General features: G+C 40.1%; 1 protein-coding gene across 1 annotated transcript; it reads left to right on the top strand.

Annotated features, from left to right (window-relative positions):
- The first annotated feature begins 305 nt into the window (after positions 1–305).
- Positions 306–19,712, top strand: LOC119482456. The gene is made up of 6 exons (XM_037759955.1): positions 306–445; positions 7,281–7,313; positions 7,413–7,703; positions 16,521–16,850; positions 17,714–17,796; positions 17,920–19,712. The coding sequence occupies exons 1-6, from the start codon at positions 400–402 to the stop codon at positions 18,022–18,024; spliced, it is 888 nt and encodes a 295-aa protein (XP_037615883.1). The 5' UTR covers positions 306–399; the 3' UTR covers positions 18,025–19,712.
- Positions 19,713–20,360: the final 648 nt, after the last annotated feature.

Raw genomic sequence — 20,360 nt, forward strand, 5'->3', positions numbered from 1 at the left:
CTGATGTTTCCCTTCCTCACTGATTGATTCCATGAATAACAGAACGGACAGGTTCATCAACTATTAATATAACGGTTAGTTGCAGTGGTAGTTCAGTCTGCTCTGAACGACTCTCTGCTGAGGTCAACACATTTAACAGGAAATGATAAGAACACTCTGAGAGCATTAATCTGACAGCAGCATCTCAGCCTGCCCTGGTTGTCACGGTAACAGAAAACCACAGTGCTATAATTAGTAATCTGTCAACAGCTTCTTATCAACACATCAGTTCCTCAGACACGCAGGTCAGAGGAGGATAAATATCGTGTAAAACTAAAGAAGAGTAAATGATGAGTGAAGCTGCAGCTCTTCCAGTGAGGACAGCACACACAGAGCAGAGAGACGGTCTACCTGGACATCATGGATCACCTGTTGGTGCTGCTGCTGCTGCTGCTGTGGAACTCAGGTAGGACTCTGCTTTAAACATCATGTGTTCTTATTCACACCTTTATATTGATCTTTAAATCAGTGAACCACCTGATCACAAACACACCCTCATATTATATTATACTAGTAATACAACCTCATACTATACTAGTAATACAACCTCATACTATACTAGCAGTACAACCTCATACTATACTAGTAATACAACCTCATACTATACTAGCAGTACAACCTCATACTATACTAGTAATACAACCTCATACTATACTAGTAATACAACCTCATACTATACTAGTAATACAACCTCATACTATACTAGTAGAACAACCTCATACTATACTAGTAATACAACCTCATACTATACTAGCAGTACAACCTCATACTATACTAGTAATACAACCTCATACTATACTAGTAATACAACCTCATACTATACTAGTAATACAACCTCATACTATACTAGCAGTACAACCTCATACTATACTAGTAATACAACCTCATACTATACTAGCAGTACAACCTCATACTATACTAGTAATACAACCTCATACTATACTAGTAATACAACCTCATACTATACTAGTAATACAACCTCATACTATACTAGTAATACAACCTCATACTATACTAGCAGTACAACCTCATACTATACTAGCAGTACGTACTAGTAAGATGTGATTTCCAATACTAAATATATTCATACATTTGCATAAAGCAGCATATTTGTCCACTCCCATGTTGGTAAGAGTATTAAATACTTGACAAATCTCCCTTTAAGGTTCATTTTGAACGGATAAAAAATGTGTGATTAGTTTGTGATTAATCATGATTAAATATTTTAATTGCTTGACAGCCCTAATTTAAAGGAAAAAAAGGATTTGTGTGGCCCTACGCAGCTGCATATTCAGCGTATCGGGCGGGCCGACGCTGATCACCCCCACACACATCACACACATCACATCACATCACCTACACACTCAAAGGAAGAAAAGACTAAAAGGGAACATGGATGCTGTAAAACCGTACACATTAAAGTTATAATTAGGGCTGTCAATCGATTAAAATAGTTCATCTGGATTAATCACAAATTAATCAAACATTTTTATATCCGTTCAAAGTGAACCTTAAAGGGAGATTTGTCAAGTATTTAATCCTCTTATCAACATGGGAGTGGACAAATTGTGCAAATTTATATATATATATACATATATATATATACACATATATATATATTTATATATATATACATACATATATATATATATGTACACAACCATCTCTAGGGTTTACAGAGAATGGTCCGAACAAGAGAACATATCCAGTGAGCGGGGGTTGTGTAGACGGAAATGCCTTGTTGATGTCAGAGGTCAGAGGAGAATGGACAGAGTGGTTGGAGATGATAGAAAGGCAACAATAACTCAAATAACCACTCGTTACAACCAAGGTATGCAGAATACCATCTCTGAACGCACAACACGTCCAACCTTGAAGCAGATGAAGACCACCCGGTACTAGCAAGATGTACCTAATAAAGTGGCCGGTGAGTGTATATATTATTGTAAATCAATTAACAACACAAAACAATGACAGATATTGTCCAGAATATTGTACTTATTTTCATTATGAAGTAGAAATGTATAAATAAAAGAAAACAGAAATAAATAAGTTTGGGGAAATAAATAGGGAAGAAATTGCAAAGGGAAAATAAATAAATAAATACAATTTAATAATTTATAAATTAATTTATTAATTTAAAATAAATAGAAAATAAATAAATAAATTTAAATGTTAATGAAATGAATACATAAATACTACGGCTGTCAATCAATTAAAATAGTTAATCATGATTACTCACACATTTTTATATATCTGTGTTTTAAACTTGGGTCTCTTAAATATTCAGTCTTTATTTTATTTATCCTATTTCAACACTTTTAATGGTTCTTTTGTGTAAATTGTTTTAAGGTTGTATTATGATTGTTTTAACGTTTATGTGAAGCATATAGTGCGCTATAAGTGTTCTATATGAATAAAATTCATTATTATTGTTATTACAACGGTGGCCTTATAAAATTATTTCTGGGGCCGGATCTGGCCCTGAAGCCAGTAGTCTGGGTTAAACTGTCACAGAGAGAACGGGAACGCGCTGCGTGCATTTTACTGACATTAAGCGTCATGATTTCTGGATTTCCTGTTGACTGATCGCTGATATTTTGATGCTTCAAAGTTGCCTGAAGTTTGTTTAAATCAACGGGTTTTTATCAACTGATAAGAGGTCACCTCAGCTGAACGATTAGACGTCACTGGAGAAGATGATCTGGCCTGATGTTTTTTACAGAGGTGTAGAACTGCTGGAAAGGGTGGACCCCACAAGGGTGGACCCCACAAGGGTGGAAAACAAGTGTGTGTGTGTGTGTGTGTGTGTGTGTGTGTGTGTGTGTGTGTGTGTGTGTGTGTGTGTGTGTGTGTGTGTGTGCGTGTGTGCGTGTGTGTGTGTGTGTGTGTGTGTGTGTGTGTGTGTTGAATGCAATAAGAAAAGTGCTGATATAGAATATTAAAGGCAGAGTTCAACATTTGGCATCAGGACATGGTTAGCTTAGCTTAGCATAAAGAGTGGAAACAGGGGGAAACACCTAGCATGGCTCTGTCCAAAAAAACATTCATGGTTATTTAGTTTTAATCACACATTTTTATGTCTGTTCTAAATGAACCTTAAAGGGAGATTTGTCAGGTATTTAATACTCTTATCAACATGGGAGTGGGCAAATATGCTGCTTTATGCAAATGTATGTATATATTTATTATTGCAAATAAATCAACAACACAAAACAATGACAGATATTATCCAGAATATTGTACTAATTTTCATAATGAATTAGAAATATATAAAGAAAAGAATACAGAAATATATAAGTTGGGGGAAATAAATAAGGAAGAAAATGCAAAGGGAAAATAAATAAATACAATTTAATAATGTATAAATTCATTTATTAATTTAAAATAAATAGAAAATAAATGCAAAGATAAATAAATACATTTAAATGTTAATAAAATGAATACATACATACTAGGGCTGTCAATCAATTAAAATAGTTAATCATGATTAATCACACATTTTTATGTCTGTTCTAAATGAACCTTTAAAGGGAGATTTGTCAGGTATTTAATCCTCTTATCAACATGGGAGTGGACAAATATGCTGCTTTATGCAAATGTATGTATATATTTATTATTGTAAATCAATTAACACAAAACAATGACAGATATTATCCAGAATATTGTACTAATTTTCATAATGAAGTAGAAATGTATAAATCAAACCAAGTGTTTGATTCTATCTTTAGTCAGTTGTTATTGCTGTAGTCAGTGGAGCCGTATGTGTACTCAGTAATGATCTCTCTGGGCGGTGGGCTTCATGGTTAGTGACTGAGTCCGCCATAGATTCAGACTCATGACACATTGAGAGGAAACGATGCAGCACGTTATCAGTGATGCTGTTTGTAAGATGCTCTGATTGATATCAGCCTCACTGTTTCCTGTTTACTCTCCTACAGCCGTATCTGAGCTGCATTCATTTACTGCTAATGCTAACACAACAATTCCTGCTGCTGCTGCTTCACATTAAAACACCTCAACTGGACAAACACAGTGGACTTTTATTGTGAAGCAGCAACAGGAAACCCAACGTATTCATCACTGAGGACCAAAACAGGAGAGACCATATATATATATATACGTATATATACATAGACATGTGTACAAAGTGTACCTAATAAAGTGGCCGATGCTAGTACCGGGTGGTCTTCATCTGCTTCAAGGTTGGACGTGTTGTGCGTTCAGAGATGGTATTCTGCATACCTTGGTTGTAACGAGTGGTTATTTGAGTTACTGTTGCCTTTCTATCATCTCCAACCACTCTGTCCATTCTCCTCTGACCTCTGACATCAACAATGCATTTCCATCCACACAACTGCCGCTCACTGGATATGTTCTCTTGTTGGGACCATTCTCTGTAAACCCTAGAGATGGTTGTGCGTGAAAATCCCAGTAGATCAGCAGTTTAATACTCAGACCAGCCCGTCTGGCACCAACAACCATGCCACGTTCAAAGTCACTTAAATCCCCTTTCTTCCCCATTCTGATGCTCGGTTTGACCTTCAGCAAGTCGTCTTCACCACGTCTAGATGACGTAATGCATTGAGTTGCTGCCATGTGATTGGCTGATTAGCTATTTGTGTTAACAAGCAATTGAACAGGTGTGCCTAATAAAGTGGCCGGTGAGTGTATATACAGTATATATATATATATATACATGTATACTCAGACATGTATATAATAGACATATATATAGACATATATATATAAAGACATGTATACATAGACATATATATATATATATATCTCTATATATATATACATATATATACATATATATAGAGACATATATACATAGACATGTATACAGACATACGTACATAGACGGGGTCCTAAAAATCAGGGAAAGGGCTCTATATTCCCCAGCATTCACTAACAACAGTGCAACATTTATGCTGCAGAATGCTCGCTCAATTAACAATAAAGCACTACTCATCCATGATATCATCACTGACAGGAAAATCGACTTTCTCTGCCTAACTGAGACTTGGCAAAATCAGCAGGATTTCATGGCACTTAATCAAGCAACTCCCCCTGGATATGTCTACATACAGAAGCCTCGCTCCATGGGTCGTGGCGGCGGGCTGGCTGTTATACACCGAGCTGACAGCTTCAAAAGACTTCTCAAAACCCACCTCTTCACCAAGGCCTATGGCCCCTAGCTACTGTTATGTTCCATTTGTTGTGTTTATTTATGTCTATGTTGAAGCGTCCTTGGGTTTCTTGAAAGGCGCTATATAAATCCAAGTTATTATTATTATTATTATTAAATTAACTACATTTTAAGATGATCGAGGGGGCCGAAAACTGGAGCTCTGGCCCTTTCCCCCGCGGAGTTATGATATTACAAAGTTTTCCCGAATTGTCTGGGCTCTCAGCGCAACCCTTCATCTGTCCACCAGATGGCAGGCTCTTTGGGTATTGCCATTGGACGGGGTTGTCCAAAGGCAATACCTTAATCACTCGGGTATTGCCATCGGACGACGCCCAAAATATGGCCTTAATTGGTTAAAGGTCAAGAAAGGTCAACGTGTCCACTGGCAATACATTAATATTGACATTTTCGGTGTTTATATTTCCAAAACCATTGATTTTTTCCTTTCCTGCAGGCGGAGCTTCCCGTGTGCCAAGTTTGAAGTAAATCAGAGAAATTTGATAAAATGGCTCAAAACACTCTGAGAGACAGAAATCCAATTCCAAGTCACTACGATTGGCCGAGGTATTGCCATTGGACAAGGTCCACTCGGCATACCTGAAGCTCTGCAGTAAGGTATGTGAAGTGGACTTGATTTGTCCACTTCACATACCTTACTGCAGGGCCTCGGGTATGCTGAGTGGACAGAGGCCATATCTACAAAGTGCCTTGGGCAAGGAGGCTGAAAGCTACAGGGCTAGTTCCTGGAGGCCAAGGCACCAATATAGTCAAAGTCCAGCTCCCCAAACATAAAGATGTTAACAATATAGCCTCTGTCCAATTGGCTTACCGACTTGTTGAAATCGGTTGAGGAATGTAGACGTTATAGTGCTTTTTATCCAGAAAAACGGCAGCTCCCCCGTTCCCTAGTACAGGGTTACAGGCCAGTCTTGCCTGGTCCAATATGGTGCCCACGTTGATGTATCGCTGCAACGGGCTGAAGCGTCCAATGCAGCATCTATGTATATATTTCTATGGGAGATTTCATGACTCGCTGGGCGTGCCGACTCAGTATGCCCGCCCCTACTCTGCCTCTGTTTGGCTATACCCTTCCAGACGTTCCAGGCGTCTGCTAAACGCTAACATTAGCCTAGCTATAATGCTAACCAGCGCAATGAACTAGAAAGGCTGAATATTGGCAGTTTTATGAAAATTGATGGTGAATCAAAGTGAATTTAATAATGAAATAGCATACGAAAATTGTAAAAAAACGTACCGTCGTTGGTTTGTAGTGGCCAAACGGCGGTACTACAACATCCGTGTCCGTCACGTGATGCAAATGGGACAATTTTTTGTATTTTTTTTCTACAAAACAACCTAGATATTGCTACTGATGGATAATACACACCAAGTCAAAGTTGTGACAAGCATTATTGTGTGATTAGTTGAAGAATCACACAAAATACCAGTTTTGCAGTGTTGTTTTGTGCACAATTTATTTGTGAAATTGGCAAGTTTCTAAGAAATAAAAAGGCAACTGGCCATAAATAACAAATTATTTATATAACAGGCAGCATTTTTATTTTTTTTATAACTTCAACTTGTTATTCTTGAAGTCACTGAGAATTGAGAAATACTAAACACTTTTTAGTAAAATGTGTCTATTTGCAAGTTTAGCATGAATAAATGTTACCGTTTGCCTTTGTGTTTACATTCTTTGATATAACTTTTTTAAATAATAAATAATAATCTTATACACACTTTATTCTGCTTTCATGACATAATTTACCACACCGCCTTTATTAGTGCACAGCGGACTGGAGTAGATCCCGAAATTAGCACCGCTATGTACTGAATCCACAATCGTGAAATACTGAAAGATTCACTTATTGTTCTGCGTACTGCCGACTAAATGAAGGATTAAGTTTGCACACTGTAAACACTGAAGTATACTCAAGCAAAACGTGTCACATGACTGACGGCCGGTCTCAAGGCACCCTGTCAGCGGCTCCGTCACGTCTCCAAAAATGTACTTAAAACAATAAATATTTGTGTATTTCTACAGGACTCCAGGCTGAAGAAAATCACAACTCAACAGGTAAATACAAAAAGAGAAATAAAGAAATAAAGTCAAGTCTCAGTTTAATCTTTTCTTAAATTCACCTCTTTTACTGATGACTCTCTTGTTTCTGTTCAGAGCCTGTCAGGTTGGTGGGAGGAGACAGTCGCTGTGCAGGAACACTGGAGCTGAAACATCAGGGAGACTGGAGACCAGTGAGTGGCTCTGACTCTTACTGGACCCTGAAGGAAGCAGCAGCTGTCTGCAGAGACTTGGACTGTGGCTCTGCTGTTTCTGTAGAAGAGAGAGAGGGGTCCTCAAAGAGATCTATGTGGAGGATCAGCTCTTACTGTGTTCAGTCTAGATCTACTCTGAGGGAGTGTGCAGCATCACATTCCTCTAGATACATCCTGAATCTCACCTGCTCAGGTAAGCCCATCAGTGACATCATCTGTGACATCATCTATGACAGTAATATACCCATAATGACTCACACATGCAGCAGCTAGAATCCCAGCAGACTGTCTCTAGCAGCCATGATGGAGTCTGTTGATCTGCTGCCTCCGTAAATCAGCTGCTGAATGCACCAAGATGTATATCTGTAGATGTGAAATAGGCTTGTCGCGGTAGTCGGTGTTACATGGTGGTCGGGCACACACCGATTACATTACGTCCCCACCGTCCCCACCGTCCCCACCCTCGTCTCGCTTTTTATACAGTAATAAAACCCATTTACTTTATGTTGGTGTGTCAGCAGCATGTTATCAACAGATAGTCGGACGACGGACGCTACGATCTGAAAGTGAAAGCATCTGCTCTGTAAGGAGTCAGCTCAGAGTAGCAGGAGTCAGGTTTCACACACGGGACGAGAGAGAGCTGGCAGACAAGACGATGGCGGAGGATTTGGTGACGAAGTGAAAAGCAAACGCACCTATTTGGCAATATTTCAGATTTAAACCCAAATACTATGAGGGATCCACAACGTTAATGAGGTAATCGCCGCGAGGAGGACGGAGCGGTCACAGCAGGTGTGAGACACACCGCCACCCGACGGTAGAGATCAGAGTCAGCACGCTACACATGTTGACTGTAATCTGTTCTTGTAAAATGTCCGGTGTAATCGGTAACATTGGTGTTGCCATCAGTTTATTAACCGGAGGGAACATTTCCTCACCGTCACATCACTAATATGAAACATACATGCCTGCTGCTTCAGGAGTCCCCTCGGCCAACCAGCAACCAGCCTGAAAGGACTCCTTCTTCAGCTTTACAGCTTTCTGGTGATGAACTCATGTTGGAACTGTTCTGAGTCCAGTTTGAATCACTGAATTGTTGTTTCATGACATCTTTTTATTGAGTGTCTGGTGTCTTTTATCTCTCTCTATTTCATCTTCTATCATCTCTCCAGACTCTGTCAGGCTGGTGAATGGGACTAGTCTGTGCTCAGGCAGACTGGAGGTGAAGACTAACCACTCTAACCAGTGGTGGTCCTCAGTGTGTGACGCTGACTTTGACCAGCAGGATGCAGAGGTGGTCTGTAGGCAGCTTGGCTGTGGGGCTCCTTCAGTCCTCCAGGGGGCGCTCTATGGAGACGTGGAGGCTTCAATGTGGACCAAAGAGTTCCAGTGTGGAGGAACTGAGTCTGCTCTCCTGGACTGTAGAAGCTCAGGCTCAGATAGAAACACCTGCTCACCTGGCAAAGCTGTTGGACTCACCTGCTCAGGTAGAAGAGGAGCTGCAGCTCTGATCTGGTTCATTTCTGTTCTAATGAAACTCACTTTATTCTTTTACTGATGACTCTCTTGTTTCTGTTCAGAGCCTGTTAGGTTGGTGGGAGGAGACAGTCGCTGTGGAGGAACACTGGAGCTGAAACATCAGGGAGACTGGAGACCAGTGACGGACCGTGACTCTTACTGGACCCTGAAGGAAGCAGCTGCTGCCTGCAGAGAGTTGGACTGTGGCTCTGCTGTTTCTGTAGAACAGAGAGAGGAGTCCTCAGTCAGATCTGTGTGGGACATCAGCTCTTACTGTGTTCAGTCTAGATCTACTCTGAGGGAGTGTGCAACATCAGATTCCTCTAACTACATCCTGAATCTCACCTGCTCAGGTAAGCCCATCAGTGACATCATCTGTGACATCATCTATGACAGTAATATACCCATAATGACACACACATGCAGCAGCTAGAATCCCAGCAGACTATCTCTAGCAGCCATGATGGAGTCTGTTGATCTGCTGCCTCCGTAAATCAGCTGCTGAATGCACCAAGATGTATATCTGTAGATGTGAAATAGGCTTGTCGCGGTAGTCGGTGTTACATGGTGGTCGGGCACACACCGATTACATTACGTCCCCACCGTCCCCACCGTCCCCACCCTCGTCTCGCTTTTTATACAGTAATAAAACCCATTTACTTTATGTTGGTGTGTCAGCAGCATGTTATCAACAGATAGTCGGACGACGGACGCTACGATCTGAAAGTGAAAGCATCTGCTCTGTAAGGAGTCAGCTCAGAGTAGCAGGAGTCAGGTTTCACACACGGGATGAGAGAGAGCTGGCAGACAAGACGATGGCGGAGGATTTGGTGACGAAGTGAAAAGCAAACGCACCTATTTGGCAATATTTCAGATTTAAACCCAAATGCTATGAGGGATCCACAACGTTAATGAGGTAATCGCCGCGAGGAGGACGGAGCGGTTACAGCAGGTGTGAGACACACCGCCACCCGACGGTAGAGATCAGAGTCAGCACGCTACACATGTTGACTGTAATCTGTTCTTGTAAAATGTCCGGTGTAATCGGTAACATTGGTGTTGCCATCAGTTCATTAACCGGAGGGAACATTTCCTCACCGTCACATCACTAATATGAAACATACATGCCTGCTGCTTCAGGAGTCCCCTCGGCCAACCAGCAACCAGCCTGAAAGGACTCCTTCTTCAGCTTTACAGCTTTCTGGTGATGAACTCATGTTGGAACTGTTCTGAATCCAGTTTGAATCACTGAATTGTTGTTTCATGACATCTCTGTGTAAAAAAAGTTACTTTTAATGCAATTAGCATTTATCACAGTCCCTGTAACATCCAACATCATAGCACTATGTTGGCTAACACTTCATTTTACAGCTCCGCAACTCTCATGGTGATTAGGTGATAATTAGCAAGTAACCTATTTGATATTTCTTTGGAATTACTGCCAAATTACCCCAATATTTACCTCAAAATCTATCTAAGACTACTTTATTATAAACATTATTTACTAATTATCTGCTCAAATATCATGTAAAGGTTAAAATAGGGCCCTGAGGCTTGAGAAGAGGCTGTGTGCTGCTAGATAATCGATGGCAGGGACCGCTCTGAACTCCTCCAGTTGGAATCACTGAATTGTTGTTTCATGACATCTTTTTATTGAGTGTCTGGTGTCTTTTATCTCTCTCTATTTCATCTTCTATCATCTCTCCAGACTCTGTCAGGCTGGTGAATGGGACTAGTCTGTGCTCAGGCAGACTGGAGGTGAAGACTAACCCCTCTAACCAGTGGTGGTCCTCAGTGTGTGACGCTGACTTTGACCAGCAGGATGCAGAGGTGGTCTGTAGGCAGCTTGGCTGTGGGGCTCCTTCAGTCCTCCAGGGGGCGCTCTATGGAGACGTGGAGGCTTCAATGTGGACCAAAGAGTTCCAGTGTGGAGGAACTGAGTCTGCTCTCCTGGACTGTAGAAGCTCAGGCTCAGATAGAAACACCTGCTCACCTGGCAAAGCTGTTGGACTCACCTGCTCAGGTAGAAGAGGAGCTGCAGCTCTGATCTGGTTCATTTCTGTTCTAATGAAACTCACTTTATTCTTTTACTGATGACTCTCTTGTTTCTGTTCAGAGCCTGTTAGGTTGGTGGGAGGAGACAGTCGCTGTGGAGGAACACTGGAGCTGAAACATCAGGGAGACTGGAGACCAGTGACGGACCGTGACTCTTACTGGACCCTGAAGGAAGCAGCTGCTGCCTGCAGAGAGTTGGACTGTGGCTCTGCTGTTTCTGTAGAACAGAGAGAGGAGTCCTCAGTCAGATCTGTGTGGGACATCAGCTCTTACTGTGTTCAGTCTAGATCTACTCTGAGGGAGTGTGCAGCATCAGATTCCTCTAACTACATCCTGAATCTCACCTGCTCAGGTAAGCCCATCAGTGACATCATCTGTGACATCATCTATGACAGTAATATACCCATAATGACACACACATGCAGCAGCTAGAATCCCAGCAGACTATCTCTAGCAGCCATGATGGAGTCTGTTGATCTGCTGCCTCCGTAAATCAGCTGCTGAATGCACCAAGATGTATATCTGTAGATGTGAAATAGGCTTGTCGCGGTAGTCGGTGTTACATGGTGGTCGGGCACACACCGATTACATTACGTCCCCACCGTCCCCACCGTCCCCACCCTCGTCTCGCTTTTTATACAGTAATAAAACCCATTTACTTTATGTTGGTGTGTCAGCAGCATGTTATCAATAGATAGTCGGACGACGGACGCTACGATCTGAAAGTGAAAGCATCTGCTCTGTAAGGAGTCAGCTCAGAGTAGCAGGAGTCAGGTTTCACACACGGGATGAGAGAGAGCTGGCAGACAAGACGATGGCGGAGGATTTGGTGACGAAGTGAAAAGCAAACGCACCTATTTGGCAATATTTCAGATTTAAACCCAAATGCTATGAGGGATCCACAACGTTAATGAGGTAATCGCCGCGAGGAGGACGGAGCGGTTACAGCAGGTGTGAGACACACCGCCACCCGACGGTAGAGATCAGAGTCAGCACGCTACACATGTTGACTGTAATCTGTTCTTGTAAAATGTCCGGTGTAATCGGTAACATTGGTGTTGCCATCAGTTCATTAACCGGAGGGAACATTTCCTCACCGTCACATCACTAATATGAAACATACATGCCTGCTGCTTCAGGAGTCCCCTCAGCCAACCAGCAACCAGCCTGAAAGGACTCCTTCTTCAGCTTTACAGCTTTCTGGTGATGAACTCATGTTGGAACTGTTCTGAGTCCAGTTTGAATCACTGAATTGTTGTTTCATGACATCTCTGTGTAAAAAAAGTTACTTTTAATGCAATTAGCATTTATCACAGTCCCTGTAACATCCAACATCATAGCACTATGTTGGCTAACACTTCATTTTACAGCTCCGCAACTCTCATGGTGATTAGGTGATAATTAGCAAGTAACCTATTTGATATTTCTTTGGAATTACTGCCAAATTACCCCAATATTTACCTCAAAATCTATCTAAGACTACTTTATTATAAACATTATTTACTAATTATCTGCTCAAATATCATGTAAAGGTTCAAATAGGGCCCTGAGGCTTGAGAAGAGGCTGTGTGCTGCTAGATAATCGATGGCAGGGACCGCTCTGAACTCCTCCAGTTGGAATCACTGAATTGTTGTTAATGACATCTTTTTATTGAGTGTCTGGTGTCTTTTATCTCTCTCTATTTCATCTTCTATCATCTCTCCAGACTCTGTCAGGCTGGTGAATGGGACTAGTCTGTGCTCAGGCAGGCTGGAGGTGAAGACTAACCACTCTAACCAGTGGTGGTCCTCAGTGTGTGAAGCTGACTTTGACCAGCAGGATGCAGAGGTGGTCTGTAGGCAGCTTGGCTGTGGGGCTCCTTCAGTCCTCCAGGGGGCGCTCTATGGAGACGTGGAGGATCAAATGTGGACCAAAGAGTTCCAGTGTGGAGGAACTGAGTCTGCTCTCCTGGACTGTAGAAGCTCAGGCTCAGAGAGAAACACCTGCTCACCTGGCAAAGCTGTTGGACTCACCTGCTCAGGTAGAAGAGGAGCTGCAGCTCTGATCTGGTTCATTTCTGTTCTAATGAAACTCACTTTATTCTTTTACTGACGACTCTCTTGTTTCTGTTCAGAGCCTGTCAGGTTGGTGGGAGGAGACAGTCGCTGTGGAGGAACACTGGAGCTGAAACATCAGGGAGACTGGAGACCAGTGACGGGCTATGAAAGGAGAACAGTGAGTGACTATGACTCTGTCTGGACCCTGAAGGAAGCAGCTGCTGCCTGCAGAGACTTGGACTGTGGCTCTGCTGTTTCTGTAGAATGGAGAGAGGAGTCCTCAGAGAGATCTGTGTGGTGGATCGGGTCTGACTGTGTTCAGTCTGGATCTGCTCTGAGGGAGTGTGCAACATCAGATTCCTCTAGCTCCATCCTGAATCTCACCTGCTCAGGTAAGCCCATCAGTGACATCATCTATGACAGTAATGTTTCCAGTATGTTCCTTCCTCCGTCACAGTGACAGTCGGTGGTTTCCATTGGACTGAACTGTAAAGTTATCCAGGACAATGACATCCTAAAGTGTAGAGAAGTGTATGGAGAGCTGTTTTAACATTTAATAGCTCAGCTTGACTATCCAGAATTAACATTAGAGATATCTATAACTACATTCTGACTAGTCGTAATCACATTGTGACTAGTCAGAGTTCTTATTCCAGATGTCTATAACCTCATTGTGACTAGTCAAAACGACATTTAGAGATATCTGTAATTCAGTTCTGACTATCCTAAATAACAGTTACAGATATCTCAAACCTCATTATGACTAGTCAGAATTAAATTGTAGATATCTGAAACTGGAGTTACGACTAGTCATAATTCAGTTGTGGATATCTGTAATGAGAAACCCCATACACATGAATGGTAAAAGTAGTTTTGATCGTACTAGTCTAAATGTAATTACAGATATCTAGAATTAGAGTTATGACTAGTCTAAATGTAATTACAGATATCTAGAATTAGAGTTATGACTAGTCTAAACAGCGTTGCAGATATCTCTGATGAATCTCCTGTCCAGCTATTAAATGTTGAAACAGTTTGCCATAGAAGTGGGCTTGTTTCTGAAAGCTTCAAACTCTCCACAGACTGCTGAGCTTCACCTGACAGGACACACCTGTCTGTCTGGAGGCCTTTCCCATTTCACAGTTCCTACATCCTCCATTCCTTTCCTCGCCTCCTCTCCTCACGTCTTAGTCACGCCCACCAGAGATGTGAGCTGAGGAGGCGAGGAAGAGACGCGAGGAGAGAGGAGTTGAGGCAACAGGCTTTTAACAAAATGAGCCCTCCTCTCCTCAGAGCCGTCATTTTAAAGCCACATCAATTAAATATGACATGTGGCCTCTTTGATACGTCACAGGTGTCTCTGTTCACATTTCTATTTCATCAATTTGTGTGTTATTTTAACTAAATTCTATATTCACCCACCAGCAGCTCATTTTATATGAATGTTCCCTTTAAACCAGAAGGCTGGATTTATTCTATTACATCAGGGCTGTGTATTGGAAAGAATCTGGTGATATGATACGTATCATGATACAGGGGTTACCATTCAGTATATCACCATATATTGTAATTCTTTGTTTAATTTAATTTTAGGAAAACTGTCATAGTATAAAGAACACAACATCATATGCATAAAATCTGAGTAAAAAAAGTTACTTTTAATGCAATTAGCATTTATCACAGTCCCTGTAACATCCAACATCATAGCACTACGTTGGCTAACACTTCATTTTACAGCTCCGCAACTCTCATGGTGATTAGGTGATAATAAGCAAGTAACCTATTTGATATTTCTTTGGAATTACTGCCAAATTACCCCAATATTTACCTCAAAATCTATCTAAAACTACTTTATTATAAACATTATTTACTAATTATCTGCTAAAATATCATGTAAAGGTTAAAATAGGGCCCTGAGGCTTGAGAAGAGGCTGTGTGCTGCTAGATAATCGATGGCAGGGACCGCTCTGAACTCCTCCAGTTTGAATCACTGAATTGTTGTTAATGACATCTTTTTATTGAGTGTCTGGTGTCTTTTATCTCTCTCTATTTCATCTTCTATCATCTCTCCAGACTCTGTCAGGCTGGTGAATGGGACTAGTCTGTGCTCAGGCAGACTGGAGGTGAAGACTAACCACTCTAACCAGTGGTGGTCCTCAGTGTGTGAAGCTGACTTTGACCAGCAGGATGCAGAGGTGGTCTGTAGGGAGCTTGGCTGTGGGGCTCCTTCAGTCCTCCAGGGGGCGCTCTATGGAGACGTGGAGGATCAAATGTGGACCAAAGAGTTCCAGTGTGGAGGAACTGAGTCTGCTCTCCTGGACTGTAGAAGCTCAGGCTCAGATAGAAACACCTGCTCACCTGGCAAAGCTGTTGGACTCACCTGCTCAGGTAGAAGAGGAGCTGCAGCTCTGATCTGGTTCATTTCTGTTCTAATGAAACTCACTTTATTCTTTTACTGATGACTCTCTTGTTTCTGTTCAGAGCCTGTCAGGTTGGTGGGAGGAGACAGTCGCTGTGCAGGAACACTGGAGCTGAAACGTCAGGGAGACTGGAGACCAGTGAGTGACTATGGCTGGACCCTGAAGAAAGCAGCTGCTGTCTGCAGAGACTTGGACTGTGGCTCTGCTGTTTCTGTAGAACAGAGAGAGGGGTCCTCACGGAGATCTGTGTGGTGGATCAGGTCTGACTGTGTTCAGTCTGGATCTGCTCTGAGGGAGTGTGCAATATCAGTTTCCTCTGTCTCCATCCTGAATCTCACCTGCTCAGGTAAGCCCATCAGTGACATCATCTATGACATCATCTATGACAGTAATGTTTCCAGTATGTTCCTTCCTCCGTCACAGTGACAGTCGGTGGTTTCCATTGGACTGAACTGTAAAGTTATCCAGGACAATGACATCCTAAAGTGTAGAGAAGTGTATGGAGAGCTGTTTTAACATTTAATAGCTCAGCTTGACTATCAAGAATCAACATTAGAGATATCTATAACTACATTCTGACTAGTCGTAATCACATTGTGACTAGTCAGAGTTCTTATTCCAGACATCTATAACCTCCAAATGAGTTCAAATGATAGTTAGAGATATCTGTAATTCAGTTCTGACTATCCTAAATAACAGTTACAGATAAACGTTTAAAGGGAAACGGCGGTGCATTGAACACTCTGTTGTGCTACGCGAATGCACTGCCTTTATAATACGGCGGGGTTCGTGCACGTCGCGGCTGATTGGGTAACACCTCTGACACACCCACCAAATGAGAGGAAACGCACCTCAAAGCCTGTTGTGCACCATTTCCAGGAAACACGCCGTTCAACCCAGAAACCATAGCAAACCAGTGCACGCTGTTTTCAGACTGAACGTGCTCCGGCTCTCAGCCAATCATCTCTCTGTGTTTACAGACCTGCTGCTTCAGCCCAACATCTCTGGGTCCTCCTCCGTGGACCGGGTCTCCGAGGCCCAGCAGCAGGGGTTTCACGTGCTCAGGGGCTCCACCTTCACCATCAGCTGCTCCGTCCAGCCACAGTACCCAGGAGGCTCCTTCCAGCTCACCTTCACCTCCTCCACCTCAGCACTCAAGTACACCCAGCCAGCTGTCAATCACTCCGCCCACTTCCTGTTTCCTGCTGCAGAGCCCGCCCACCAAGGAAGCTACAGATGTGTTTATCACGTCTATGTTTTTTCTCACGACTTCTTCTCTGAGAGCCGTCTGATCTCTCTCACCGTCGCAGGTAAGCTGACTGTTTACATGCAGGTTTGGAAAATGTGGAAATGATCAGCTGACAACAGAGAAGCTTTCATTCTCTAATCAAGGATTGGGCTTATTTTAATAATTAAGGACTTTTCTTATTTCATAAGAAGTTTACTTAATTTTGTAATTAAGGAATTTACATAATTTTGTCATTATGAATTTTGCTTATTTTTTATAATTAAGGATTTTACTTAATTTGTAATGAAGGAATTTTTTTTATTTCATAATAATTTTCCTTATCTTTGTATTTAAGAAGTTTGATGAATTTTGTCGGAGCCTTCAGAGATCATAGGGATTAAAACATGAATAAAAGTTAGAGGTTTATTCTACGTGGAGATGACGTCACTTTAGGACGTCTGCTCACAACCGATTAAAGAGAGAAATGTAGTACTAGTACTTCATTTAAGTAGTACTAGTAGTACTTCATCAAAGTACTTTAAGGGTTATGACATGTTCAGTCATAATAAGTCCGTGCATGTTGTTGTTTGTGGAATGACACTGTGACTACTGTCATTGTGTTCCACATGTCATATAGTAACCACACTTGTACAAAGTGGATGAATGTCAACAGCAAACAGTCGACTGGAGGACGGAGCATGTTTGGTTGTAAACATATAAAAGTCTCACTAAAGTCACGTCAGTTGTATTTCTACAGATTAATCTCAGAGGACTTTCTAATCTGTCCAACAAAGAACAGTCTCCGTCCTCAGAGCCTGGATTCACATAAAGAGGATTGAAGAAGTGCTTTTAGATTTCAGGTCACTACAGTTTGTGTTTAATGGGAGCTGTTGGACTCATGATGTCATGTGATGTGATGTGATGACTGTCCATGTGTTTGATCAGATCTAAGGCCTTTCATCATCAGAGCCATCGTCCTGCCGCTGATTCTGCTGTTGGAGAACATTGGCCTTTATTTCTACTATAAGGTACTGACACACGTCTGTTGTTCAGACCGCTGACTGACATGAAGCACTCAGTCTGTGTTTATTGAAGTGAAGAGAGAGGAGTGATGCAGGAAGTCACATCTGTGTGCTGTCATGTGTCTCCAGGGCAAGAGGGGGCAGAGGCCGAGCAGACGGGAGAAGGCTGAGCCGGATTATTATAACCTGGGTGTTCCTGCAGCTGAAGAGGAAGGAGCTCAGGGAGCAGAGTAGCACCTCCAAGGAGCTCATCTCACATCCAGATGGATTTATAACACAACCCAGCAGCAGCTCATTTTAGACGCATGTTCCCTTTAAACAAGAAGGCTGCTTCTATTCTATTACATCATATACTATATCTGTTTCACTCTCAACATGAAAACCAACAATGTGTTAGTCTCTTGTAGCCCATTGGTTCCTCCTGAAGATGTAAATCTCTAAAAACACCTCACAAACATAAAGTGTCATTGAAAACTAGACTTGAAAGCAGGAATACCGGAGTCCGACCCAGGCCGATCGGGAACAGTGCTTTATATTAAATTAAGATAAATGTAGAACATTGATATATATCCTCTAAAGTCTGTATTACCTGTCAAATCTGAAGACAATTGAAGAATGAAATCCTGAGATCAGAGTAAAAACATGTTGGATCTGTAGATCTGGAGCACATCCAGGGTTGGTGAAGCACATCTGCTGCCACGTTGACAATCTGTTGGTGTTTGTGATTCAAAAATATCTATAATGAATGAATCAAAGTCATGTAGCCAGCAAACACAGTAGAGTATTAAAAACCAGAGGCTGTTTTCACACCAGTTTCATCTGGTTAGTGACACATGAACTTTATGAGCTCACTTTAGCGCCCCCTTGTGGTTCACATGGCTCATTTATTGTTGTGAGCAGGACCACATTTAGCTTATAAAATAACCATAATAATACCATTGGGAGCAAAAATATAAGAGTATTAACAGCTTATAGTGTGATGAAGGAATTTTAGTATTTCATTAGAATTTAGCTTAATTTTGTACATAAGGAAAATTTGTAATTGAAGATTTTACTTTTACTTTTTTCTAATGAAGGATTTTGCTTATTTCATAACAATTTCACTTAATGTTGTAATCAAGAATTTTGCAAATTTTCATGATTAAGTACTTATTTTTTAAGAATTTTACTTAATGCTGTAATAAAGGATTTGATGATTTTTATTATTAAGTAATTTACTTATTTTTTTAAGAATTTTACTTAATTGTTTTAATTAAGTAATTTTCTTATTACATAAGTATTTTACTTAATTTTATTTCAGTAGAATTTGGCTAATTTCTGTAAATAAGGTGTTTACTTAATTTTGCACTTAAAGAATGTGCTTAATTTCTATGAATTTTACTTTTGTATTTAAGGAATTTACCAAATTTTGTACTTTGGGAATTTTGTTGATGTTGTACTTAACAAATTTACACAAATTTATAATTGAGGATTTTACTTTTATTACTTTTTTTCTAATGAAGGATTTTGCTTATTTCATAAGAATTTCACTTAATGCTGTAATATAGGATTTGATCTTTTTTATAATTAAGTAATTTACTTATTTTTTAAGAATTTTACTTAATTTCTTTAATTAAGGATTTTTTTTATTATATAAGAATTTTACTTTATTTTATTTCAGTAGAATTTGGCTAATTTTTGTACATAAGGAGTTTACTTAATTTCGCACTTAAAGAATGTGCTTAATTTCTATGAATTTTACTTTTGCATTTAAGGAATTTATTGAATTTTGTACTCTAGGAATTGTCTTGATGTTGTACTTAACAAATTTACACAAATTTATAATTGAGGATTTTACTTTTACTACTTTATTTCTAATGAAGGATTTTGCTCATATCATAAGAATTTCACTTAATGTTGTAATAAAGAATTTTGCAAATTTTCATGATTAAGTACTTATTTTTTAAGAATTTTACTTAATGCTGTAATAAAGGATTTGATGATTTTTATTATTAAGTAATTTACTTATTTTTTTAAGAATTTTACTTAATTGTTTTAATTAAGTAATTTTCTTATTACATAAGTATTTTACTTAATTTTATTTCAGTAGAATTTGGCTAATTTCTGTAAATAATGTGTTTACTTAATTTTGCACTTAAAGAATGTGCTTAATTTCTATGAATTTTACTTTTGTATTTAAGGAATTTACAAAATTTTGTACTTTGGGAATTTTGTTGATGTTGTACTTAACAAATTTACACAAATTTATAATTGAGGATTTTACTTTTATTACTTTTTTTCTAATGAAGAATTTTGCTTATTTCATAAGAATTTCACTTAATATTATAATTAAGGATTTTGCAAATTTTCATGATTAGTACTTATTTTTTAAGAATTTTACTAAATGCTGTAATAAAGGATTTGATGATTTTTATTATTAAGTAATTTACTTATTTTTTTAAGAATTTTACTTAATTGTTTTAATTAAGTAATTTTCTTATTACATAAGTATTTTACTTAATTTTATTTCAGTAGAATTTGGCTAATTTCTGTAAATAAGGTGTTTACTTAATTTTGAACTTAAAGAATGT

This window comes from Sebastes umbrosus, chromosome 23, assembly GCF_015220745.1.
Source record: "Sebastes umbrosus isolate fSebUmb1 chromosome 23, fSebUmb1.pri, whole genome shotgun sequence".
Taxonomy (NCBI): Eukaryota; Metazoa; Chordata; class Actinopteri; order Perciformes; family Sebastidae; genus Sebastes; species Sebastes umbrosus.